Here is a 27,938-nt window from a genome sequence, read left to right as displayed (position 1 = left end):
AAAAAAGTACTATTTAATTGGTTAATCAATATACTTACTAAGGCACAATTCTGAGTTACTACTATATAATAATATATTAAAATAAAATGTTTAATTTCATTATTAATGTAATTTACGTTCACAAAAGTGTATTTTTGCAATAGCTTATTATAGTTTAGTGTTAGAAAATGTAGGTACATAAATAATTGTGTAAAATATAACTTATACAGTATTGCAATCATATAACTGAAGTTAAATAAAATAGTTATAATACAAAGATCATAGTTAATTTTATGTAAATAGTGTAGGATATAATTTACGTTCACAAAAGTGTATTTTAGAAATAGCTTATTAAAGTTTAGTGATAGAAAATGTAGGTACATAAATAATTGTGTAAAATATAAATTATGGATTGCAGTCATATTATAACTGAAGTCTAATAAAATAGTTAAAATACAAAGATCATATTTAATTTTATGTAAATAGTATAGGATATAATTTACGTTCACAAAAGTGTATTTTAGAAATAGCTTATTAAAGTTTAGTGTTAGAAAATGTAGGTACATAAATAATTGTGTAAAATATAACTTTTGGATTGCAATCATATTATAACTGAAGTCTAATAAAATAGTTAAAATACAAGGATCATAGCTAATTTTATGTAAATAGTATAGGATATAATAAGTAGAAACTATTGGGGTTATAGTCACTATGGCAAACATACATTTTATATGCGCCTTTTGTTTGGTGGAATTCGTAAGTTTCGAACAGCAAAGTTTTCTAAAGCTGAAATACATAAATTTCATCATAAGATCAAAACAATAATTTGACCACAATTCACTGGTCACTCCGTAATCGAATCCGTGCTCACGGAAAAATATTAAAAACTTTTTTGGTTCTATAGAAAACATTATGTTATTTGACAATATCACTATACTGGCACACTCAATATCCCAAATACAAAATAATATTTCATCCAAAACTGAACGCTGATAAGCTTTGCTGAGCATAATTATATACAAAATAGCCGATTTGAAAAGATGTATCAAAACGTAACGACAAATACAGGAGCACACAAACGATACCGCCGCCACGGGTGACAGGCGAGCAATAAGCCCGGTTTGCATTAGTAAGTGAATGGAACTAGCCCGTCGCGATAAGACAGCGCGTACTAAACTAGTTTGCGATAACGAGTGAGGGCAGTGACCGACGAGCGATAATTGCATGCAAAATTTTTTAGTTACAGGTGTCAATTGAGTGAGATTTCGTCTTCTTATTAAGAAGGCGCGCAAGTAGTAGAAAACCAGTTCGTTAACAGCGGCTCTCAAACTTTTTATGGTTACATAAACTATGACGTAGGATATTATAGAAATATGATTAACAAGTAGTAAGACATTACATTTATAAAAATAAGAAACTTTGACTATCGTAACGTTATGTTTTAAATTAATTTTAAAAATAGAATTAGTAAAAGTGGATATAATAAGTATTTTTAAAAAGCTAAAGTTAGTTAGGATATTCTTACAAGGTCCCTGTCGTTTTTTATGAAGAATACCGGCGACGTGTCGTTTTTTCGGGCCATAATTTTAGCATGTTTTACCCATATGTACTTAAATCCAACCTCCTTGGCACGGGTCTTCGCTTTAGAAAGTAAACTTTTGTAGTGTCGGGTTAAGTGGTCGTTAATATAAAACGGAGACGAAGTTGAGAAGCCGATGTCCTGAGTGTTCAGGTTACGCTTCCTTGCAACAGCCACCAGGTCTTCTTTGATGTACCGATTGTTGAGACACATAATAATGGGCTTGATTGAGTTGGGTGTCCGCGTCGGTACTCGAGCGATGTAATTAATGTCCTCTTTTCTAATAGGGAAATTTACGTAGTTACCAATCTTTTGTACAAGATTAAATACATTTTCATCTTTTGATTGGGGGATTCCCTTAATTTCCACATTGTTTGCCCTGGCCAGTTGGTCTCGTTCTTCTAGTTCAGCATTCAGCCTGGTAATATCCTTCTGCAGGGTAGGGATCTCAGCAGCAATCTTCTCAACATCCTTGACTCTAGCTTCCAAAGCCTTTACATTGCCCAGGACGGTGTCAAGACGCGCATGTGCCATCTCGACCGAGCTTTTTAAATCGGAGATATCACTTTTAATAATCTTTAGGTCTTGACATAGGGTAGGAAGCGAGGCAAGTTGCATCAGTATTTCGTTGAGCTGTCCTTGCATCTTGTCCAGCTGGCTCGGGTATGATATTGAGGGAACGGGTGAAGGGACTGGTGAGACCGACGGGCTTGACTTGCACTTCGGGCAGCGCCATGAGTTCTTCCTATCGCCTAAACGTCTGTATCCAGCCTCAGTTATCCCAATGCAGCTGAATCCATATTGGCTTTTGCAGATCGAACAAATTGGACCGTCCGTATGGGATTCAGCGCAGATGTTGCAGGTAAACATATTGAGAACCACTGACTTTTACGAGGGTGGGGACTAGGTGCACTCACTAAACACGTGCGATGCCAAGCGATGCGAGGCGATGACTGAAAAAATCAAAGATTAAAGATTATGTATTATATATATAATATAATACATAATCTTTAATCTTTATCATATTATAAACTTACGTCAGGTAGCTCGTTTTCAGCCAGACCCTCCCACTTAATGGTGTGTAGAACATTCTCCGAGATCTTGATAGCTTCGTGCCACGGTACGTTTCCTTGTATGAGAACCTGAAGTAGAAATTTACATTTTAGGCACAATATAAAATTGGGGGTAAACTGTAAATCGCATTTTTCATATTAATTGTTTATATTTACAGATACTTTCAGAAAATATATTCATTACTAGGTAGACAAACTTGAGCCAATCTATAGCTAATTCAGTGTATCACGTCTCCTCTTTCATTTATACGGAAAACAAGCAGGCGACATGACATTTCATCAATTTAACCTAGAATAGCACCTTAATAAACAAAGATAATATTCACCTGTAAGTATAGCTTGTCTAATAATCTAGCGGTGTAGTCCTTCAGTTCAGCGAGCGTGATGTTCTGTATCGCCATCGCCTTGTCCCGCGGCGATATGTACGGTTCCAGTAGGACGTTCATACGGAGATCTCTGCAACGTACATTGTTACTGAGCTATGTGTATTACCAGAGAATAATATATAGAATAGTATAATTTTATTTAGCAGCAGCCGCGCAACGAAACTCCTAGTGCTTACTTACTCGATGAGTCTTAACAATTTATAAAATTATTTTAAACAGGAAGACAACGTGTTTTTGGTTACAAAATGTACCATCGAGGAAGTTGATTCCTATGCAATTGACAGACCAACGTTATTTGGTCGAATATGTCAATTCAATGTTATTTGTGATCTGTCAGTTGGGTTTGATGTAACGCAACCAAATTACTTAGGTCCCCGATTTGCATAGGAATCAACTTCTCTGATAGTACCATCGAGGAAATTGATTCCTAGGCAGTTGACAGACCAACGTCATTTGGTCGGATCATGTCAATTCAATGTTAATTGTGATCTGTCGGCTGGGTTTGACGTAACGCGACCAAACTACGTAGGTCCCCCATCTTTATAAACAAACAAATATTTATTTCGCTTAAAGAAACTGACACGCTAATCTTACACAAACTCTGATCTCCACACTAGGATTCCCTGTGTCGTGGAGACCAGTCTCTTCCATCATGCACATAAATACTAGGAAACAATATTCAATTAAGTACTTATTTTAATGACATATTTGATATTACTACAGACAGACTACTATAAATATGTTCATTAAGTACTTATTTTAATGACATATTTGATATTACTACAGACAGACTACTATAAATATGTTCATTAAGTACTTATTTTAATGACATATTTGATATTACTACAGACAGACTACTATAAATATGTTCTAAGTCTTTTTAACAAAACAATGTAAGTATTTATAAGTAAAAAAAAATTTTTTTTTAAAGTAGACGACTATAATATACTGTATACAATATACATATTATAATAGCATCACCAGAGCCACTAGGAATCAACTTCTCTGATAGTACAGTAACATATTTCATTATCACCAAATTGCACAAATGCATTTATAGCACTGAAAATGACGAGACGTTAGAGACTCACAATATAAGGCTATTTTTACGAGCTTTGGACCAACACGTTCCCAAACTGTATCACCTGTGCCGTCAGGATAGCGGCAGCTAACAACAGCGGTATCTAACCACGAAAACCCTTTGATATAATCTCAGAGAGCACGCTAGCTAAATAATATAATCCTATTACCTATTATCTATTGTACGTAACATAAGGTTTTTGTATTAAAATAATTAGTAATTGTATGAACTGATATAGTTTAATAAGGTTTTTAAATAGCTGTAATAGTGAGCATTTGAAGATGGATGCACCGGTGTACGGGCAAACCCTTCAGGTTTTTGTGACACCTAGTTTTGTTTTTGTAATGTCTTGCCTTTGTGAAGAAATAAATAAATAAAATAAATAAAAAATAAATAAAAATCTAATGTATGGTTCCCCGGTTTACATACTTGGCAAGTTTATGCGGTTTGAGCAGCAGGTTGTGGTAGGAGCGCGCTCGCACGTCCCGCACCGCCTCGAACAGCTCCGGCGTTAGTTGGTCCGTAGATGTCCGCATCTCCCGTGATATCAGATCTACCACCAACTGTAGAAGAAATTAGAAGACTTATTACCACAAAAACCATACGCACACCATTTTTAATAAAAAAAATCACATGGTAGTAATAAAGATATTAATAGAATACTATAACAATAATATTTACGTATTGTATATTAATTTTAGGTCCGCTTACTTTTTCTGTCATGTGACGTTCCTGTTCGTGTCCCGTAAGTGGGTTAATTTACTAGGTCCATTCTTATCTAGTATAAGAAAAAAAACTTTGTAATGCAAGCGATGGACCTAACTTTTAACATCATTTTAGAACAAATTAACATACATGTAAGTTTTGACTGTAGCCGCTGACTTTCATCGTGAGACCCTTGTCCGAGACGAACAGAGAGTGCGACAGATCCGCCATGTTCGCCGGGTACACGTCTTCCTGTAAAAAGATGTGATATATATTAAAACCCCCAATTATTAATTTTGGCATTTTGAAGGACTACAGAAACCGATATTATTTTCAATCTTAGGGCCTGTTTCACCACTTCCTGATAAGTGCTGAATATGCTATCCACCACTTAACTTGACAGATGAGGTATGGAGAAACTGTCAAAAAAAATGTGAATAGCCTATTGGGCACTACATCAGAAAGTGGTGAAACCTGCCCTTAATATTTTAAAACAAAAATCTAAGATGACTGACAATTTTTAACACACCTACGAACCTTTAAACCTTGCTGTAAAACATCAGTCCATAAGTCTATAAGGCACGAACTGGAACAAAAGGGTAATACTTATGCAACCAATAGAGAAAACAATATAAACAAACCTGTTAACAACTGATAAAAAATTATGTGTAAGACCACCGGCCGGACTAAAATTATGACGTATGAAAGTATCTTATTAAGTTACTTTCATACGTCATAATTATGTGTGTTACTAACACACATGTGCACTCTAAGGGTCAATTCACACCGCAACGCGACGCGTAGATCCATTTTTAAATTGGTACTGGAATTGACAGATTTCAATCGCGTGAGACGACTTGCAAATCTATTAAATCCATACAAATTTAGAAATGCATCAATGCATCGCGTTGCGGTCCGAATTTACCCTAAGACTAATGTGTACTTGCAAGCTCCGAAGAATTGTCAAAATGTTGCAGGGGAGTTCCCAGAGTTGCTCTTTGTAATTATGAGTTCCGTACTCACACAAAAGAGAAACGAATACTAATATGGAGTGAAATATATTTTATTCGATATGTGTGTGTGTGTGTGTTTGTTTGTGACTCACTCTCGGGGCGACTTGAAGCTGAGCGGCGTGATGAAGTAGAAGTAGAGCAGGGCGGTGGGGAAACGGAATTTAAAGTCGGGCTTGTACCACAGCTCCATGTGGCGGTTCTTGCGGAGCAGGTTCGGCTGGTCCAGTCTGGAAATTAATGTTATTAATATCTATAATCTGATTAGGCATAATTATTATAGAGGGTACAACATAAATGAGTAATATCACATTTAGGGGGTGTGATGTGTACCTTGTATAGAGTTCACTGTAAAAGTAGCAGCTCCGTAATAGAGTTCCGTTTTTAATTATTTATTATTGTATGGGCAAGTTTATGACGTTGCGGGGCGTTACAAACATAGAAGTCGAAAGTAACTCTTACAGCGCTGCTACTTTTACAGTGAACATAAGACGCTGGAGATGACCTAAGCTGTAGCTTCATATACCTGCTCACTCAGCACAGCGATTCTATTGGTTCTTAAATAATAATAATTCATAACGATTTTAAAGATACAAAAAAATTCTCTTACCTAAAATTATTAACCGTAGCAATGAGATCGCCATGTTTCATAATCTTGTTGGTCCGGGGGCTCGACTCAACCTTCTTATAGATATCCTTAGGGGAGCTCTTCTCTAGATCCAGTCCTAACCGTTCTGCCTCCTCTATGTACGCGGGCGCTGGCGGTACCAGGTCAAAGTTGGTGGTGATGTAGATATTCTTCTCCGGTAAGTGGAAATGGGTGTATGGTTCTACGTTTAACCACCTCTCGAGCCAGGGCTTTGGTATTTCTAAAAAAAAAAAAGATATGACATCTTAAAGTTGTAACTTTATTCATAAAGATGTACGGGGTGATTTTTTTTATACCATAACTTTTCTTGCGACTGAGCGTCGGTTAAAAACCAATAAACATAATAGTAATAGTAATGCTATAATAATATGACTATATAATTTATTAAGAAAGTAATAAACTATTAAATAATGCATTAAGGAGTGAGCCCGTTGAGACGAGCCGTGCCAGGGCTCAGCGTACCGGGGCTCATCGCAAAAATCCGCCTCCATACAATTTGTATGGAGGCGGATTTTTGATCGCACACTGTGTCGGGGCGCAGCGGATTTCCGTCAATGCGACAAGCCCCGGCAAGGCCCGACAAACCCGCTGCGCCCCGGCAACAGTGTGACCACACTTCACATAGATTTTCACTTTTTGGTAGATTTGAGGTCAAATGAATGACGATTTAGTAGTCCAAAATTTTTTGTAAATTTTTATAGAAGATCGATATTATATAACAAATAGTATAAAAAATGCATAATGGCCGATTAACACGGGTGACTAAAGCCGCACGATTTCCGCCGCACGACGAAAATCGACCGTGTAAATGGCAATTCGTCTACGCCGCATGCGGCTAAAGTCGCAAGCCCCAAAGTCGTGCGGCCAATGGCCGCATGCGGCTGGTGACTAAAATCGACCGTGCAAACGCTCAGTCGCAAGCGATCGCTTGCTGCGAATACTACTGTTGACTGGTGACTTGCCGGGTAACTAAAATCGACCCGTTAGTCCGTGTAAATCGACCATAATGAAGACAGTCCATATAAACATTTTAGTTTTATTTTAGTATCAACCACGTAGAATACATTGATTAATAAAGGTAGATTTTCGGTAGAATCTAAAACACGGTCTAGTAGATTTTAGTAGAATATAGCAACGTTTTTGATATATCGAGTCACGAGTGATTTAAGAGTGGTTACACTGGATCTATCCAAAGTACTCAAAATCCGTCAATGCGATGCGGCCCGGCCCGGCAATAGTGTGCTATAGCGCATTTTGCGCTGCGCTGAGCCCCGATCCGCAAGCCCCGGCGCGCGCCGACAAAGTGAGCGCGAACCTTTAATAAGCATGTACGGAAGAAGCATAATTTTTTATTTTACCTCCGCTTAAGTAACTTGCCATTATCATTAATGATGTAATTTTAAAATATTTACCTTCTTTCCTATATTCAGTTCCGAACCACTTCTCTTTGGCGTCATACTGTATGGGTACGGTGTGTTTGTTGGACAGTATCATAATGTTGACGTTGTCCGCACGCATGCAGTCCAGCAGCTCTGTTATACCCTGAATATAATATCCACAAAAGCTTACTAACTATTCAAATATTTACACACAGCAATATACTTAAATTAGTTTGAAGCTGATTCGTTGGAATAGTAATTTTGATAGACAAAGACGGCAAATATTAATAAATTAAAAAATGTCTTTGACATAAATGCAGCGTTGGAAAATTCTTACGTGAATACCCAATAGACAAATACGAGTATGAAATAGAGCGCTGCGTACTTAGCGAAATTAATATGCCTTTAAGAACTCAAATATTAGTTATACTTTAGTATTATAGATGAGGACGACACATCTTATATCTTTAAACGAGCAATTCTTGTATATAATATGACGAAATGAAAAAGATATTAAAATGTCATTTAACCGATTCAATGCGGCACACCTTTTTGAAGACTTTCAGTCGTGGCGGCATACAATTTTCTCGTGACACGTGAGCCGTGTCATACGCCATAGAAGTAGGTGACACGGCTACCGTGTCACCCGCCACGTTCAAAAAGGTTTGTAGTTTTTCTTGGTTTTTACGTGTTAATTAACTTAATTTATTTAATTGAACACGTTGTTTTGAGTTGATTTCGAGTAGTTTTAACCTGAAAATGGCAGGTAAGCGATTTTTTGCTCAGATGTTGCAAACCTTTTGTAGGTTTCAAAGTTAGAACAATGAGCATATTAAATAGATCTGGGTTTCCGGTGTAAATTATACGTTCGTAGATACATTTAAAGAAGTTCGTTGTTAAGTTTTTTTAACCGACTTCCAAAAAGAAGGAAGTTATACGTTTGGCTGTGGATATATTTTTTTATGTGTGTTCAACAATTACTTCGCCACTTGTGAACCGATTTTCAAAATTGTTCTTTTGTTGTATGGGGTATTTGTTCCGATTGATCCGGTTCCGAGTTGGTACCAGGTTCACAAAAGTGGTGGTTTGATGATGGGAACCATGAGGAAATAAAAAAATATATATGAACTAGCCAATTCCATACATAAAAACTAAGTTTTCTCGATATAATATTATATCGATTTTCGATAAATTTTAAAAGCACGATATTTGGGTTTCAGTAATAAAGATGAAACCCAAATATAGGTACAAGACCACTTTTAACCGCAGGGAAACGTTTTATTCCTATGGATAAGGAAGTTTGCGGAAACAGCTAGTTAGAAATATTTTCGAAAGAAACAACTTAGATTAAAACAAAAATCGTTGACTTTGATGTCAACGTAAGTATTTTTCTACATTATTGTTTAAAAAAATGCGAAAACTTGAAAGTATAAAATAATATAGAATAATATAGGCTCCCAATATTACTTCTTTATTTTCTTAAAAGTTTACTACTAAAAAGCCCGGCCGCACATTATCCGAATTTCTGATCAGAAAAATACATTTTGACACGTCAGAATTTTGACAGTATGCGGGGTCCACAACAAAATGTATGAACAGAGTGCGTTCCGGCGGGGGTCCGGCGGGCGTATGGCCGGGCTAAAAAAGAAGACAGCCCCTACTTTTTTCAATTCACAGAATATTCAGAAATGAAGGGCCTATGCCTATAATAGGCTTATTTTACGTAAAAAATTAAGAGGTTTTGTTGGGAGTAGAACCTTCTAAAGTATAATTTGAGGGAGATACAATCGCTTTCTAACTGACACGGCTCACGTGTCATACGCCACACATTAAAACCCCATATAAAACGCGGCTGCCGTGTAATCCGCAATGAATGCACCTTTTAAAAAAGGTTGACGGCCCCTACTTTTTTTCAATTCACAGAATATTCAGAGGCAAAGCCCATAGGCTTGTTCTACGTGGAAAATTAAGATGATTTTGTTCAGAGTAGAACCTTCTAAAGTGTAATTTGAGGGAGATACAAGCGTTTTTTAAACGACACGGCTCACGTTTCATACGCCACACGTTAAAAACATGTATGACACGGCTCCCGTGTCATCCGCACTGAATCGGTTAATTCGTGTTTTATCGAATACCGAGCAAAGCTCGGTCAAATAGCTAGTAATAATAATGAAGCCGCAGTATACGCAACTATTTTTTTGATACCCCCTTACTAACAAAACTATTTATACAGCGAATGAGTATACAAGTGCTTAGTGCTCACTGACCTCCATTATACAAGTACGCTGGATTAAGGGTATCCCTTTGAAATGACAGCTATTTTTTGTGCCTATTTGAAGCGGAATCAGCTCCCCCAGTGTTAGGGATAGGAACTAAATTTGACGTAAAAATGATGTTTGAAACAGGGCTTCAAATACCGGTATTTTTTCATAACGTTATTGCTTCAAGGGCATAGATAACGGTATGAAAATTAACCCGATACTACAAATAACGGTAAAAATTGAAATTAATACCGGTAAATGTTATAACGGTAAATAGGATTTATAACGGTAAATATATGTTCTTTGATAACGTTACCTTTTGTAAAATAAGTACTTAATTTAATCAGTCAATTCAGTATGCAGTATGCACAAAACTAAACTAGACATGTCTGGTGACCAGTAGGTATATATTATAGGAAAAATGACGTCTAATGAGAATGACATGGTCAGTAGTCAGTAGTTCAGTGCTCAGTATCTTTTTTCAAATATTACTAATTTATGGTTTGTATAGTAAATTATTGTATTGTCAGCACGTGCACCGTGCGCTGGCTGCCGGACGGACTCTGTTGTTTTGCTGACGATGGGGCGAGGTGGTACACAAAGCACACGACTAGTGGAGATAGAGAGAATAGAGCTAGCTGCCGCCTCGCGCCGCCGTGCCGTCTGCGTTACTGCATGTAAACTGGTTTGTGTGATCCACGGCGGGCAGCCACGGACATGCCGCGCCGCCAGAGCCCGCTGGGGACCTGCGGAGCGGTCTTTTTGCCCTTGGTGTGCGTTCGTAATACATATTGTAGGATTCCCTTTGTGATATCGTTCGCGGCGAAATTGACCGGTCCGCCCCGCCCCGTCGTGTGCAAAACGCCTCTGATCCGACGGGCTACGCTCCTTAAAATATTCTCCGTGTTATAATACCTACATATTTTGTAAATGCTATCATATAATTTTGTGCTTCCTTTTTTAAATGTGTTGATATTTTTAACTACAGTCTACAAAATATATATGTATTAAATTTAGAATTCTAGTAACAAATACTAAGACATTACAAATAATTATCCATATTTTGCCAATCCCCCGCATTCGCCACAATTAAAACAAGTAAATAAATACGGACATAGGTACCTTGCATAACGCCTCCGTGGTCTAGTGGTATAGAGCGCGGCTCTTGACTCGGAGGTCGTGGGTTCGATTCCCGCGTTGGAAACATGTTATGTCCAAGTTTGGTTAGGACAATGCGGGCTGATCACCTGATTGTCTGACAAGTAAGATGATCCATGCGTCGGATGGGCATGTAAAAAGTCGGTCCTGCGCCTGATCTCTCGCCAGTCGTGTCAGTCGTCCGTCCCACTGGGTTATGAGAGTAAAGGAATAGAGAGTGCTCTTGTGTACTGCGCACACACTTGGGCACTATAAAAATTACTCCTGCGTAGCTGGCCTGGTTTCAATGAAACCGGCCACCGTCACCGATACCGGTGTGGGAGCTATTATTATAATTTTCTGCATTCATTGACTAAACAAATTGCAGCACCATCTTGACTTGTTAAGTCAAAGTTTTTTTTTTAATTAAAATAAGGGGGCGAACGAGCAAACGAGTCATCTGATGGAATGCAACTTCCGTCGCCCATGGACACTCGCAGCATCAGAAGAGCTGCAGGTGCGTTGCCGGCCTTTTAAGAGGGAATAGGGTAATAGGGGAGGGTAGGGAAGAGAAGGGAAGGGAATAGGGGAGGGGATTATGCCTCCGGTAAACTCACTCACTCGGCGAAACACAGCGCAAGCGCTGTTTCACGCCGGTTTTCTGTGAGAACGTGGTATTTCTCCGGTCGAGCCGGCCCATTCGTGCCGAAGCATGGCTCTCCCACGTATATAAAACTAGTGCTCGGAAGTCAGAAGTTGGGCTGCGAGTGAGATTTGGTGCACGACGCATACCGCATACCTGATACCAGAAAATATCGTTATATTTACCGGTATTTTTATAACGATATTTTTTGGTTATGTTACTAGATATCGATATCTGGCTACCATTATGAAAATACCGGTACGTAACGATATTTTTTTGGGTATTCGATAACGTTATGAAGCCCTGGTTTGAAAGTCGCCATATTGGCGCTGATAGCAGTAGTGAGAGTACTTGGAACTAATACTAGTTTCTACCATGGAGGTATACTATTATCTGTGGTTTCTACAACCAATAGCGATTGAGCGGCCATTTGCAAGTTACGTCAGATTTAGTTCTCTTCCCGAATATTGGGGGAGCTGATTCCGCTTCAAATAGGCACAAAATACATCTGGGTATCATTAGTCCAGCATACTTGTATAATGGAGGTCAGTGTTAGTGCTACTTGTTATGACACATTGGAAAAATTACTTGACAGATAAAGACAGCGAACTTTAAATAGTTTCAAGATATGTAAATATCTACAGGGTGTAACAAAACTAAGTGATAAAACTTTAGGGTGTATATGAGGCCACTATACACAGTACGCTGTGAAAGTAAACACACCGGCAAAATTAGAGGAACATAACAAAATTTTCAATTTTTTTTTAATTGTTCACTGATTTTTATATATTTATTTATATATTTACTAATTGATTATTAAAAAATAAATTTTATATAAATTTAGAGCATAAAAACGTGAAAAATAGAAAAAAATCAGCAAAAATCAAAAAATTAAGAAAATCTTTGAAATTTCAGTAGTAAGTTTTTAAGATAAATTCTCCATTTTTATTAAAGAAATGCCATGTTAAAAGCGTGTAATGCCTTCTATGGATCTCAAGAGGGCCTGGATACGCCATTCCATGCTTGCATTTTAATTGTCAATCTTTTCCTGTGGGATATTCTCCTACTCCTCCAGTAGCGCCAACTCGAGCTCCTGGACACATTTTGGAGCTGGAGTTTTAACTCGTACCGTTCACCCATTGATGTGCCACACGTCTTCAATCGGATCCACATCCGTAGACCACGCTGGCCTCTCCACCTGGGCTACGCCAGCATCGTTTAGGTAATAATGTCCGATTTTCTTACTCTATGGACGCACATAAAATTGAAATTACTACCTAAAACTATGTAAAAGGCACACCATGCAGTTCCAGGATATCGGTGCTATAGCCCTGTACTGTCCCATCCATCCATTACCACCATCTATAATCATCAGCTCCATGCGGGCTCCAAATCATATGCAACTCCAAACCATTACGAAGCCTGCATCATAGGCCACTGTTTCCGGTAAGTTTGATGGCCTGTAGCTTTCCTTCTGATTTATCCACATTCTTTATTGCCTGTCAATACAATGTACATAGAATTTGCTCCCATCACTGTACAGCACAAGATTTCACTCACTTGTCTAATTTTGATGTTCACGCGCAAATCTTAGCCTGGCTCTTCGGTGTCCTGTCTCAAGTTTTGGTGCCCTTGCTGGCACTTTTGAGTTTAATTTAACTTCTTTGAGTCTTCTTCTTACTGTACAATTACTTACACGTTCATCTTGGACCTGTTCTGACAGGTTTCGTGTCTGCATAGCAGTTTGAGGTCGATTTCTTAAGTTTTGTTTCCTTACAAAATGGTCATCCTGAACCATTGTCACCCGATATCTGCCTTGTTCTCGTCTCCGAACGTAAGATCCAGTCTCTCTGAAGCGTTGAAAGTTACGATGAACCACGGAAGCCGACACACCTAAGGCCTGACTGACCGAACGGTAGGTGTGACTTTTCTCTATCGTGGTTACAGCTCTAGTTGTCGCAGATTCTGGGAAATCACTAATTTTGTATCTAAGCAATGTGTTCTTCCAAAAACCAAACAATCAAATGAGCTGAGCATACCTTGCACCCCGCTAAAACGCCATTCTTATCAGGAACACTTACAACGTCAATAATCGAAAAACACTTATTAGGGCATAATTGCTATAAAAACCTGTCAACTTGCCAGTTTTGTTCAATATTTTATTTCTTGAATGAGCTTAGAAGCTATAAAAAAGGCTTTCAGACAGCCCGACCCACTTGAGTTCAAGTTTTGGCACTTTTTACCTATGTTCCGCTAATTTTGCCAGTGTGTGTATTAGCGTAAAGTATAAGAGCAACTTTATTTTTCACTTTAGTATGAGAAAATGCATGACCCTGTGGTGCTTGCCCATACAAATTAAAAAAAAAATTGCCCTTTCTGCTACTTTCACAGTAAACTCAATATAAGGGACACATACGCATATTAAAGTATTATCTTTATTAATATTGATTTGGTTTATCACTCAGTTTTGTTACACTTTGTATATTAGCAATGGGGTACAAATATGATTATACATGCTTACCTTAGGATCGTACTTGTAGTACAGCTTGTCTCCGGTGATGTAGTGTTCTGGCGGGAAGAAGTGCATGTTCTCCGCCAACGTCTCCACATACTCCGCCGGCTGAGACTCCTCCGAGAAACGGAAACTCGTCTCCTCTATCGCCTGGTAAGAAATTAGAAATATATAGACAATAAATATAAGATAAAAGCTATGTATCATCATCGATACGTGTTTCCATTCTAAAATTATTCTTTATAGAATGGTAAGTTATAAGAAGTATCCCATATTTCAACGTTTGTCATAACAAGAGTTAATTTTTCATGCTTAGAACATAAGTTACTCCTTTTTTCCTTTGGACATTTCACATTTCTCTGATATAAGTTTCTAACCTTTATTTCTTCATAAATCTGTTCGGACGGCCCCAATTTTCTCAACATGTTAATATAGGAGAATACTGCTTCTAGTACCTAGAAAAAATAGTCAGATATAAAATCGGTCCACGTTAGGAAAATTTATTTACAAACGGCGAACCTACGTAATTTGGTCGCATAGCATAGCAAAGCACATAACGCAACAAAATTACATAAGTCCAAAGGCGTCGCAAGCTTAAGCCATATTATGAAGGATAAAAAATATGAACGCCTGGTACAGTCGCATGCTCTATACCAGACAGCATTACAGTTTGGTAGTCTTTGCCTCTTTACATATTTTGATCTCTAGAGGGAGCAACTGGCCCCACGAGTCCCCCTTGCATAGATCCGAATCAATTTCCCTACACAACATAAAATCTTCGAAACGTAGACTCACCTCATCGATATGATCTAGCCCGTCCTTAGTGAGCACGACCTGCGCAGAGAACAGGCTGTACATGGAGGTGTAGTCGATGCCGCTCTCCGAGTTCCCCGTGTAGATGCCCAACGCCCATACTCTGAAAAGAAAATTACATTCTCACAGACAAGTCGCGGACAACGTCAAGTAGAATAAAAACGATTACTAATGGAAATAGTCATAGAACTAAATATACATTATTTTGTCTTTGTCTTTTGAGCAACTTCTCCAAAACTGTAAACAAGGGCCAATTTATGGTCAAAACATTGTATGGTCAGTTCATGAGCAACATATTCATTTTAAAAATATTTGTGTTTAGTAAGAGGTTAAGGAGTCTTAAAGTTAAGCACGACATATGACTTACTTCTTCCTAAGATATGAAAGCAGGCTGCCTCGGCCCTCGTGTCCCAGCAGGTGCGAGATGTACTGGTGCGGCTTCGACTCGTACTCCGATATCAGCGACCGCATGCACCACGTCAGGTGGATCTGAGTAATTAAATTAAATTAGCGCATATGGGATTCTTTTTCCGACATGTCAATAAGGCTGACCGCATACACACGTTTTCCGCATACGATTTCCGTATTCGATAATCCGAATGCATAGAATCAGTAGAATATACATTAACTGGCGAACGTTTGCTCGCTTTTTTCCGAACGTAACAAATTCCGCATGTACGTTCACGCGTGAGGTTTCTTACAGACGAACGGCACGTGTCGGCGTCAGTCAACGGCAGCCGTCCACAGTTTATGACGCTTGCAGGGGCCTACCTACCACGACCTTTTCTAAAACTATCATGTTTCCAGAACACTTTGTTGTAAGATTACAATAACGTTACTATACTCATTTTTAAAATATAATTTTACAAAAAAACAGTAAAAAAAATGCAATACATTGTTAAATCCGCTGTGAAATATCAACTTTTTTAAGATCGCTAGTTTAACGTTAAAGTAATATTGCTCATCTGTCAAACGCGACGGTGTCGCTTAGTAGAGGTGGTGGGGTAGGCCCCCAGTTCTGTTAGCCCCCCAGCAGTAGTTACCTAAAGGTAAGCGTCCGCAGGTCGGTAGCGTACGCAACGGACTTCTCGCATCAAACGGATAAATTTTTCACGGATTACCGACTAGCCATTATGTTTATCTCCTAAATAGTCCCAACAAAGTTCCTAAGTCAAAAATTTCTGCTTTCGACTTTTCCATCCACATCCCCTTTTTGAGCATTCATTTACTAGGCTAGTCAGTAATCCGTACGCTGCGATACAGTGGAAGTACGTTACGTACGATAAGACCTGTTGACGCTTACCTTTACGCGGTACTGCAAGCGTGATAAACTGTCGACGGCTGCCGCCGACTGCCTTCGACTGCCGCCGACACGTGCCGTTCGTCTGTAAGCGCTCTGAATGAAACGTATGTTTGCGCAAGTCTCAAGGAATTACGGTAAACGAATTCGGAAGTCAAATACGGAAAATGTGTGTAAGCAGCCAGCCTAAACGAACGTGTTTTGAAGCTTCAATTACATTGTCATGGGAACGTAGATGCGAAGCAGCTGTCAATTAAAACAGCGCTATAGCAGCGCTTGTTTCAATTTCGTTACATGCAAGAAAATCATAATTGGTCAAAAAAGATATAGAAAAGCGGCAGCGTGAAACAGCCGTCTCTCACGTGAAATTTTACACCAGGTACAGTGCTCCCAAAGTGATAATGCGCATAGAAATTTTGGAAATTTCTCGGCAACGGTCGTATTTCCCGAGCGTCGGAAGACGTCGCTGCGAGCGCTGTTTTAAACTTAACTTTAATGAAAACGCTGATTGACGTTTTAAACTTAACTTTAAGAAAAACACCGCCAGACATGGGCGTACCCAGGTTCTGGGCCAGGGGGGGCCAATTACCCATATTCTGGGCCAGGGGACAAATCAGATTTTTTATAAGCTAGGTGTTCATAAAGAATTAAAAAAAAATTTAGTTGTAAAAATATTGTATTGCAAACAAATGGCAAAAATTCGTTTTCTTAATTATTTTTTTATAGATAAATGTACTAGATAATTCCAATGAGTTTCTAAAATACTAGAGTAGCAATATCTTACAAAAGATTCTCAGAAATGCGTAACCACTTTTTTGTTCAAAAGACAATGTCAAGTCATATATTCGTTATGTCATTATGTATGTGAGATATGCCTGCAGGCATCTTCGAAGTGGCAACGCGTTGCTACCGTAAACTTCCAATCTAGTTACGTTAGTAACATAGAATATCATTGGATAATTCTGAACTGTGATCGACCAGATGTGTTTGACTTAACGCGACCAAATTACTTAGGTCCGCCATCTGCCTAGGAATCAACTTCTCTGATAGTACATACCTCGGTAGTATCACTGATGGGTTTGACGTAGTATATGCTCTTGAACTCCGGTGTAACGGTGTCGGGCGAGTACGCATGGCGGCTGAAGTCGTCGGCGGGCAGGCGGTTGGTGGGTATCTGGCCGAAAGTGCCCACCACGTACTGCTCGAGAGAGGCGAGGTCCATGCGGGCCTAGGGGTGGAATAGAGACTTGAGTACACTAGGGCCGGTATAAAGTCTCAAGACGCGGTTCGTCTCTGTGATTGGTCCAAATTTTGACAGTTAACCTATCACAGAGCCTGAACCGTGTCTTGAGACCGAGATGCATCTTGAGTACTGACTATTTATATCGGCCTAGTATTGACGCAATTTTAAGATAGAAACTGGAGGTGATAAGCTTATATAATTATTGTTTACGATATCTATAAATAACGGACAATAGCTAAAAATAACAATCGTCCGATCATACTGAACTAAGAAAAAGTTAGTTTTTAATTTTCATAATGACCCCAAACAGTGCTAAAGTGGTCATTTTTTCAGGAATAACTATGTCTATTAAGTAGGATATCGTAAATTCAGCCGCAGATATTTATTAAACTTATTTGCAATACTTGAGAAAAGATCTTTCACCTATGTAAAAAATGGTTGCGTTGAGTGGAGAGTTAACAATACGTGACAATGTAAGGCATTTTTTTTTCCTAAACGTATAAATAGTAGAACATGTGGCCAAAATTACCGCAGTCAATTCTAGCGCCCTGACATAGCCTTACACACACCTGAACCGCCAACGTCATCCGGTGCGCGCTATAATGCCTCTTCCGGAACTCGTGCGCCGCCCGGTACAACTTCTCATCATCCTGCACGTCGTCCTTCAGCGACTTGATGTTGCCCCACGTGAAGATCCGCGCCGGGTGACCCTCGGGGAACAGGCTGGATAGCAGCTGGTCCTTGCGGTTGGAATCAGATGGGGCGGCGATGGAGAATTCTGGAAGAAGAGCAATTCAAATTATTTATTAACCAATCAATCCCCAAGCGACAGCCGGCTGCCACATAACGATTGAAAATCTATTGTGTCTGCGATACCCACGATGGAGATGCTATGCTATAGTGATGACTAATGTGTTATCTTATATCTAAACTAAACGAGCAATTCTTGTATATATATATAGTTGGAATCTCGGAATCGGCTCCAACAATTTTCATGAAATTTGGTAACTAGGAGGTTTCGGGGGCGATAAATCGATCTAGCTAGGAATCATGTTCAGAAAATGTCTTTTTATTCGTGTTTTATCGATAATCGATAAACTGAAAAATCTGGGGGCACGGGAGTTCCCCCGCCAAGATGAGCCAAGCGAAGCGCGCAAGGGCACTACCTACCTTTTCTCGAAACGTTTCGTCGTATTTTTGAACCCTCGTAACTTTGGTTTGAATAATGCCAGATAGTTGAAATTTTTAAGATATAATGACATGGGTATAGTTATTAAATGCGTAAAGTTTGAATATCGTAGCTATTATACTTTAGATTTTATAGGTGTCCAAAAACCCACAATTTGGTCACTGACTCACCGATCATCAAAACTGTTAGGGTACTTCCTGAAGTCTTAGAAAGCTGAAATTTGGGATGTAACTTAATATTAGTATCGAAACAACAAAAAAATTATCAAGCCCAACTTTACCTATATCCGTACCATGATAGAGCAAAATTAGGCAAAAATTTGTGTTTTTTGTATGGGAGCCCCCCTTAATTTTTTATTTTATTTTAATATTATTATTAAATATTAAAGTAGACATATAACTAAGGACTTTGAGAAAAATTCAAGTACCTACCTTTTGCCATTATTGATATGGAGCAAAAAAGGCTAAAAAAATTACGTTTGTTGTATGGGAGCCCCCCTTATATATTAATTTTATTTTGTTTTAGTAGTTGTTGTTACAGCGGCAACAGATATACATAATCTGTGAAAATTTCAACTTTCTAGCTATTACCGTTCTTGAGTTACAGCCTGGAGACAGACAGACAGACAGACGGACAGACGGAAAGACAATGAAGTCTTAGTAATAGGGTCCCGTTTTTATCCTTTTTTTTTTTTTTTTTTTTTATTAAATAAGGGGGCAAACGAGCAAACGGGTCACCTGATGGTAAGCAACTACCGTCGCCCATGGACACTCGCAACATCAGAAGAGCTGCAGGTGCGTTGCCGGCCTTAAACCCTTTGGGTACGTAAGTACGTAAGTTCAAAGAATAGTCGTAGTCTTGGCATTTCTTTGCAAATATTTAATTAATAAGAATATTTAATTACTTAATTATAATAATAATAATTAGTTACTTATCTATCAATCTATTTCAAGTTTACTTAACTTGAAACAGATTGATTAGGAATTGTAGGATAGTTAGTATAGTAGGTCTTGAAATTTTTTTTATGCAAACATCGGTTTACGGTTTGTTAAAAACAAAAAAGTTACTTCGAAAGTTAAACGGCTATACCAAACATCTTCGCGTCATCGATAGTGCGATGTAGGTGCCCAACAGTGACATCTCTTGTCGATTAGAGTGCATTAACAAGTATATGAAACTGTTCGGGCAAGCTATATCGCGATGTAGACGACCAGCAGCGACATCTATTATTATCAAAAGGAAAAAATAGCAACAAAATCACGTTTGTTGTATTAGAGCCCCCCCGAAATATTAAATTTATTTTGTTTTTAGTATTTATTGCTATAGCGGCAACAGAAATACATAATCGATGAAAATTTCAACTCTTTAGCTTCTACCGTTCTTGAGATACATCCTAGAAACAGATAGACAGACATACAGACGGACAGACGGACAGCGGACAGACATCGAATTCTCAGTAATAGGGTCCCGTTTTTACCCCTTGGGTACGGAAACTTAAAAATAAGGTGAAAGTTTATAATTTATATGATAGTCGATAAGTCACGACGGGCGTCGCTAGATGCATGAGATATACATCCAAAAGACAGATAGACAGACAGACAGACAGACAGACAGATGGATAGCGGACAGACAATGAAGTCTAGTATAGGGTTCCGTTTTTACCCTCTGGGTACGGAAACCTAAAAAAATACACCCAAAACAAAAAAATCGGCCAAGTGCGAGTCGGACTCGCGCACGAAGGGTTCCGTACTGTTATAGAGCGAAAGTAGGGGAAAAAATTGTGTTTTTGTATGGGAGCCCCCCTTAATTATTTATTTTATTTCAATTTTATTATCAAATATTACAGTACGTATATAATTTTGGGAGTCCCCCTTAAATATTTACTTTATTTTGTTTTTAGTATTTGTTGTTATAGCGGCACCAGAAATACACAATCTGTGAAAATTTCAAAAGTCTAGCTATAGAGGTTCTTGAGATACAGCCTGGAGACAGACAGACAGACATCGAAGCCTCAGTAATAGGGTCCCGTTTTTACCCTATGGGTACGGAACCCTAAAAAATGAACTAAAAGAAAAAACAACGTAAACAAGCTTACAAAAAGAAATGAAATCCCACCAAAAACATTTTCATGTAAAAATGTTGCCAAGATGAGAACATAATATTAATATTTTAAGTTTCTAACCTTACATTCTCAGCCCTAAATCTAAAAACCTTAATTTAACTCTAAAGCGCGGCAAAATATTTGATAATAACATTATAATGTGTCAGCCGCACGAGAAGAATCCAAAAACTCTACACATTAGTCAAAATCGGTGGTTTGGCCATTTTGTTATTCGTCAGGGCTTCGAACTTAATATACCGTAACTATAAATGATAAATGGCCAGGCCACCGATTTTGACTAATGTGTAGAGCTTTTAGATTCTCCTCGTGCGGCTAACACATTATATTATTATCAAGTATTTTGCCGCGCTTTAGAGTAAAATTAAGGTTTTTAGATTTAGGGCTGAGAATATAAGGTTAGAAACTTGGCTCTACATGAGATCTCACTACTTTTTGACACGACGAACTGTAATATTAATATTATGTTCTCATCTTGGCAACATTTTTACATGAAAATGTTTTTGGTGGGATATGACTCTTCCTGACATCTATTGGCGAATAATAATACTATTTTGTGAGCAACTAATTGTTTTAACGACCAGCAGATGGCGTTATTAAGTAACACGAAGTCAATGAGTTTTTGCTATACCGAGCAAAGCTCGGTCATCCAGGTACTAATCGTGAAGCAAGTGGTAGTCGTTAGTAATAAAATACAATTACTCGTTGAATAAAGTAGGCAATATACACGACTTCATCTAATGATTAAATTCTAATCCCATAATCATCAAGCTATATAATTATCCTTTTTATGTCAATTCGCCAACGGAAAAATTGCCTTTTTTAAGAACTTACTCATAAACAAATTATTTTTTTAAACAAGTTTTGTTAAAAAATATAGTGCGTCAAGAAAGTGAAGAAATTAAAAAGTGGCAACATCGTAGTGTCATCCCTTTAAAATCAATCTAAGAAAAAAGGTTGACACTGCGATGTTGCCACTTTTTAATTTCTTTACTTTCTTGACGCACTATATATAAATAAATGGAGGAAACAAAAGAAATTTCGAGTAAAAGTTGTTTCATAGATAATTTCAATACAAACCCGACTCAATCGCCTCCCGCTCCCGCTGCATAGCTTCCTTCAGCATGAGCGGGCTGACGAAGAACTGGCTGAAGATGTCCATCGCCTGCGCCAGGTGCTTCTCCTGGATCTCGAAGTAGTACGTGGTGACCTCGCAGTCCGTCGACGCGTTGTCTGAACCGCCTTTTTTCTGTCCAAAAACAAATCCGTAAATTTGAAAAACACATTTGGACTAATTTTAAAATTGTTTTTAATAAAGATAATTATAATAATAAGTAATAATTGCTATAAATAATGCTAAAATATAAAACAAAGACTATATATAAAAAACTAAATCTAAGTCAGAGGCTGCGGGCAATGTACCCAAGAGGCTGGCAGCATTACCTCGCTGTATCGCAAGGCTGATACGTTGGCCGAGGTAAGCGCCAGCTCTGGGATCGTTAGTTTTCTCAACCAGTCTTTGGGATAACTCTCTGAACATTTGTTTGGCACCAGGGCCCCACGGACCCAGGGTTTCAACCCCGAAAGGTACAAAAAAGTAATCATTCCCCAGTGCTTCATATTTTCTTCTTTTGTTTGTCTCTGCTTGTGCCGCCGCAGCTCCCGCTTCCCTTGTTGTGGCCGTTACATGTGACGCCGCTAACGTGTCCACGCAGGTGGCGTCCCAAACAAGAGGCCTCCCGCGGCTCCATGGAACGAGCGTCATTCCGTCGGGCCTTTTGCCGTCGTCACGTGCGATACCGTTCGGCTCGAGAGTGGCCGGCACGTTGACAGAGGCAAGGGCCCTGCGGATCACGTCGTTCAAGGAAGCATGGCGGGACTGGCGGCCGGCGCTGCGTCGACAAGACAGACCGTGGTGACCCTGGCGGTCTACTGCGGCGCCGCAGTGGCAGCGGTGGGGTTCGCTGATATTAGCTCCTAGTCGCAAACTGAGTGATAAGTTGAATGTATAATTGTCTAACAGTGTTCCGGTATTGGATGATGGGTAAGCATGTAGCCAATAACCTGATTCCGGCTCAGCGGACGCCAGGAGACGCGCGCGATCTGTAGTGGACGATGAACTTAGGATCTCTGACTGTGCCAATTTTATTAGGGGTTCATCCCAATTCTTTTGGATGTTGGGGTTGACAGGAACGTCACTGGGACAAACACGTTTCCAAGCGTTGATCGCCTCAGTTAGTGATACAATGCCTATGTTTCCAAAAGAATTGGTGATGATTTGAATGAAGAGAGGATGGATGCTGTGAGCTGAAGAAAGGAAGGCGGGAAGAGACACGCTGGACACACTTCTAAGACCCAAGCCACCAAAACGAATCGGGAGAGTAGCTTGGGCCCAGGAGGTGTCAGAGATTTGGCAGTTAAAAATATTCATTACTGTGTCTTTTAAAATGGTGTCTAAATGGGAAAGAAGGTTGGGATACTCCCATAGAGGGCAGCACCTCAGGACATATGTAAATTGGGGCACAAACAAACAAAACCGAATTATTTGGTAAGCCATATGGGATTTTATTGCGACGAGTTTGCCAGAAGACTCTACGAATTTTTGTTTTTGTTCCGAAACGTAAGGCTCAAAACCGTCGTTGAAAATGGGGGCACCTAAAAGGCGGAGGGATTCTTTACTGAGAATTTTGATACTAGGGGCCAAATTGTTAAATTCAGACATTATTACGTCGTGCGGCTGTGCGATTGGGCTATTGAGAAAAAGCTCACATTTGGAGAAATTTAAATCCAAATCTATTGATTTAAATTGTGTAAACATTATTTTTTAAATATCGCGGTCTTCAAGCAGAAAGGCGTATAAAAGTAGTTTTTTTTAAGATAAAAGTTAGTGTAGGAAAAACAACATAATATATCATAATAGTTACTAAGTATAATAATTTAGACTTGGTTTTTCCTCCACTACTTTTATACCATTTTTGTGATTCCGCAAACTGTGGAATCATGCGAAATCATTTTTCAATTATTTGCTTTATTAACAATGCAACGGACGAAAAAGTATTTTTATTTATTTTAAAATAAGTACTCGGTTTATCAATCAAAGTTAATAAGAATTGCCTAATTATAAGATTTTTACATTCTTCGTGTTAGTCAGAAAATGTGCGAGGAATGAGGATGCAAAATTATTTTTGCAATAAAATATTCAAACCAACATAAAAAATTCTTAGTATCCATTTTATTTCAATACATGATTTTTGCTCAGTCGAAGAAACCTGTTTATTACTTATTATCTTCTAGTGGCATACTTAGATAAAATTCAAGTCTTTGAACAAATTATTACTCGGAACCAAGATTTAGTTCAGCTTGCAAAGCATTGTTCGGTACTGTAAACTACATAATAAGTAATTGGATGGCTGTAATATGCGAACCGAGAGAAAATGACTATAATAATACATCATTGTTGGTGCAAATAATCGAGGCCTCGCCACGGATGAAGTTATGTTTATAGGCAACGAAGGAATGATGTTTTATATTTCTGGTTGTATCGGTTAATCTTATTGCTAACAGTTAAACATTTAAGTTAATAAATAATCTTCCCCAGAGCTGGTAGTGTTTTAAAATTGTACGATATATACCATCAAAGAAATTGATTTCTGGTCAGAGGACCTACGTCATTTATTCGGCAATGTCAAGCGCAGCTACTAACATTGACATAAGCCGTGCCAGCTGAGAAATCGATTCATAGGCAGATAGCGGACCAACCATAAAGTTAATATACCTAGCGGAATAGAGCAACAATCTCGAGCTGTCAAACGAAACCGAAATTGATTTACATCTGTGTGTAAAAATATGTGTACGTATACACAAGCATCTTTCTATGACATTAATTTGCCAACGTGCCGATAAGTGCCGACTGGACGTCAAAAAAAGAGTTCTGCTGTCATGTATCACACGTCTCTTTTTACCACGCAGTGTTACTGATGGTGACATCTCGCTTGCTTTTGTTTCTCTATTCCGCTGGTAAATATTAACTTTATGGGACCAACGTTATTTGGTCGTTTACGTCAAGTCAATGTTAGCCGTATACTGTCAACTTGGCTTGACGTAACCCGACCAACTTACATGGGTCCACCTGCCATAACTACATTATACAATATACAATTATACATACCTTTATGAAAGCATCGAACTCGTTCTCCTTGGGGTACTTCTCGCTGCCCATGAAGACCATGTGCTCGACGAAGTGCGCCAGGCCCTGGATGTCGGCCGGGTCGCTGTAGCTGCCCACGCCGACGCACAGAGCACATGCTGCCTGCAACAAACAACAGCCCAACTATAATATTATGTGTTACTTAACCAAAATAATCTCATTCTAGATCAGGGGTCACCAAATGGCGGGCCGCTGACCCATTGTGTACGGACCTGTCTGTCTGTATTTGTGTGCGGACCAAGTATTGTCGAAGATGAACTTCGTTAAAAATAAATTTCGTTCTCGACTTACTGATGAACATCTCCAGGGTTTAATGCCAATAGCTTGCACCAATTTCACTTCAAACAAGCAACAAAAATTGACACTTTTCTCATTGAAACATGTAAATAAATATTTTTTTCTACAAAATGTTTAGACTGCGAAGGTCATTTCATTTTTTTTAATGGACCCCGACCGAAACAAATTTGTGACTATCTATTTATCCTCTATGGACATAATTATTTGTCCTCTTGTTTTTTGCATCTACATCACTAAGACTTAGATGGAAGAAAATACGAGGCATTAATGGCCCGCCCTTGTACCACAATGAGCAAGAATCTATATCTATATTATCATCATAATATTAATACGCGAACAAAAAACTTTGTAACCCTTTTTACGAAAAATGGGGACACGTAGGTGCATGAAATTTTGCACAGTTATAATTTATATGGTGAAGGAGTGCATCGAGCTAATATTATTTTGAAATTATGCTTTTATCATAAATTTTTTTAACAAATAAAACATTACACACACTACAACACACACACACATGAGAAATGACAGATTTTTGAGTGATAAGCCTATACATACGAATGCCGCCTCTTTTATTTATGGTTGAAGTCTGTTGACAACAAGTTGACAAATTGAAAATGGATTATAGTTTTTTTTATTGAATCTATCATACTATTAGACTTCGGCCAGTCTGAGATCAGCTAAGTCCCAGAGACAAGAGTTGAAAAAAAATGATAAAGTCAACATTAATTTTTTTTACAAAATATAGGTAGTAGTCCTAATGTCGTTGAAACTAAGGTCGAATTTCGACCATTGGGCGATCTCTAGTATTAATAAATACGTGAGCCAAAAACTTTGTATCCCTTTGATGAAAAATGGGGAAACGTAGGTGAATGAAATTTTGCACAGTTATAGTTTATATGGTGATGGACTGCATCGAGCTAATATTATTTTGAAATTATGCTTTTATCATACATTTTTTTAACAAATAAAACATTACACACACTACAACACACACACTAGGAAAAATGACAGATTTTTAGATACGAATTATACTCTTTTATTTATGGTTGAAGTCTGTTGACAACAAGGTGACAAATTGAAAATGAATTATAGTTTTTTTGTTGAATCTTAGATTGCATTGTCTAATAGTACATTATTAGACAATGCTTACACGGCCAGTCTGAGATCAGCTGAGTCCCAGAGACATGAGTTGAAAATATGATAAACTCAATATTTTTTTACAAAATATAGCTAGTAGTCCTAATGTCGTTGAAACTAAGGTCGAATTTCGACCATTGGGCGATCTCTAGTATTTTTAAATAAAAAAAATTATATCGCAATTCTACTTCGCTTCGGCGGAATTCGTTTTTCGCATCGCGCAGTTTCATGGAAAGGATCATACAGGAAGTGATAACTGGTAGCATTTAGCGACGACGCGACGACGGTGAAAGTCGACTTCTTACATCGCTTTCTAGTGATAATTAAAAGCCACAGGCTATATGCGACGCACTGGACTAGTTATAATGTTTACAATATGCTAATTTATATTTATAATTTAATTTACATAATTCCGAAACGAAAAAGAAATTAGAAACGACGATAAGTGTGTTTTCCAATCGCAGAGCATAATGTTAAAGTTACAATTTGCTAATGCTTAGTTATGCCCTGGCCACACTAACGTCAAACGCCGTTAATTATCGCGTTAATTCTAAAACATGTTATAGCATTATCGTCTTTAATTAGTGGCATGTAAAGGCGATAATGCTATAACATGTTTTAGAATTAACGCGATAATTAACGGCGTTTGACGTTGGTGTGGCCAGGGCTTTAGCACAAAACGAAACGTGATTTTTTTTTGAGATTGCTGGATTGTGCAAAGCGACGTTGTAGTTAAAAAAAGTTAAAACATTGAACGTTTAGCATTATGCCACATAATGCGCTCTAGTACTGCAATACTACTGAGATAAATAATTATTAATTACGCAGGAAGTTAAGTTTTCAAATAATTACGAAAGAAAGTTGACGTAAAATCTGTCATCACTGGCCCCACGTTGGGCGCCATTACCAAAAAATATATTTTTTGGTAAAATTTATTTAAAATATAAAGAATTGTTTTAAAAAAACAGTATCCAAATAGTTATGATAACGGAAGACTTGAAATAATAATACTGCATTTTTAAAACTTACGAATGATATAATTTACACAGTTCAATAGAATAATGGATCCCATCAAAAACATTTTCATGTAAAAATGTTGCCAAGATGAGAACATAATATTATAGTTATTCGTCGTGTCAAAAAGTAGTGAAATCTCATGTAGAGCCAAGTTTCTAACCTTACATACTCAGCCCTAAAAAAGGTGGCCAGGCCACCGATTTTGACTAATGTGTAGAGTTT

The 27,938-nt window shown here is 38.2% G+C and overlaps 1 protein-coding gene across 1 annotated transcript in view; it reads right to left on the bottom strand.

Annotated features, from left to right (window-relative positions):
* Positions 1-27,938, bottom strand: part of LOC121727633 (nardilysin-like) — a 51,062-nt gene that overhangs the window by 6,576 nt on the left and 16,548 nt on the right. Inside the window, exons 3-18 of the mRNA XM_042115567.1 lie at positions 25,227-25,367; positions 22,139-22,307; positions 18,320-18,528; positions 17,565-17,735; positions 15,575-15,696; positions 15,190-15,310; positions 14,772-14,849; positions 14,404-14,544; positions 7,875-8,004; positions 6,424-6,682; positions 5,909-6,043; positions 5,341-5,389; positions 4,954-5,055; positions 4,528-4,661; positions 2,958-3,087; positions 2,596-2,700 (exon numbers count right to left, since the gene is read on the bottom strand). Coding sequence (XP_041971501.1) covers positions 2,596-2,700; positions 2,958-3,087; positions 4,528-4,661; positions 4,954-5,055; positions 5,341-5,389; positions 5,909-6,043; positions 6,424-6,682; positions 7,875-8,004; positions 14,404-14,544; positions 14,772-14,849; positions 15,190-15,310; positions 15,575-15,696; positions 17,565-17,735; positions 18,320-18,528; positions 22,139-22,307; positions 25,227-25,367 — 2,196 coding nt within the window. The remainder of the gene's footprint in view (positions 1-2,595; positions 2,701-2,957; positions 3,088-4,527; positions 4,662-4,953; positions 5,056-5,340; positions 5,390-5,908; positions 6,044-6,423; positions 6,683-7,874; positions 8,005-14,403; positions 14,545-14,771; positions 14,850-15,189; positions 15,311-15,574; positions 15,697-17,564; positions 17,736-18,319; positions 18,529-22,138; positions 22,308-25,226; positions 25,368-27,938) is intronic.

The sequence above is a fragment of the Aricia agestis genome, chromosome 6, assembly GCF_905147365.1.
Source record: "Aricia agestis chromosome 6, ilAriAges1.1, whole genome shotgun sequence".
In the NCBI taxonomy this organism is placed as follows: Eukaryota; Metazoa; Arthropoda; class Insecta; order Lepidoptera; family Lycaenidae; genus Aricia; species Aricia agestis.
Note: the sequence above shows the minus strand (reverse complement) of the source record. Positions and strands in the feature narration are given on the sequence as shown.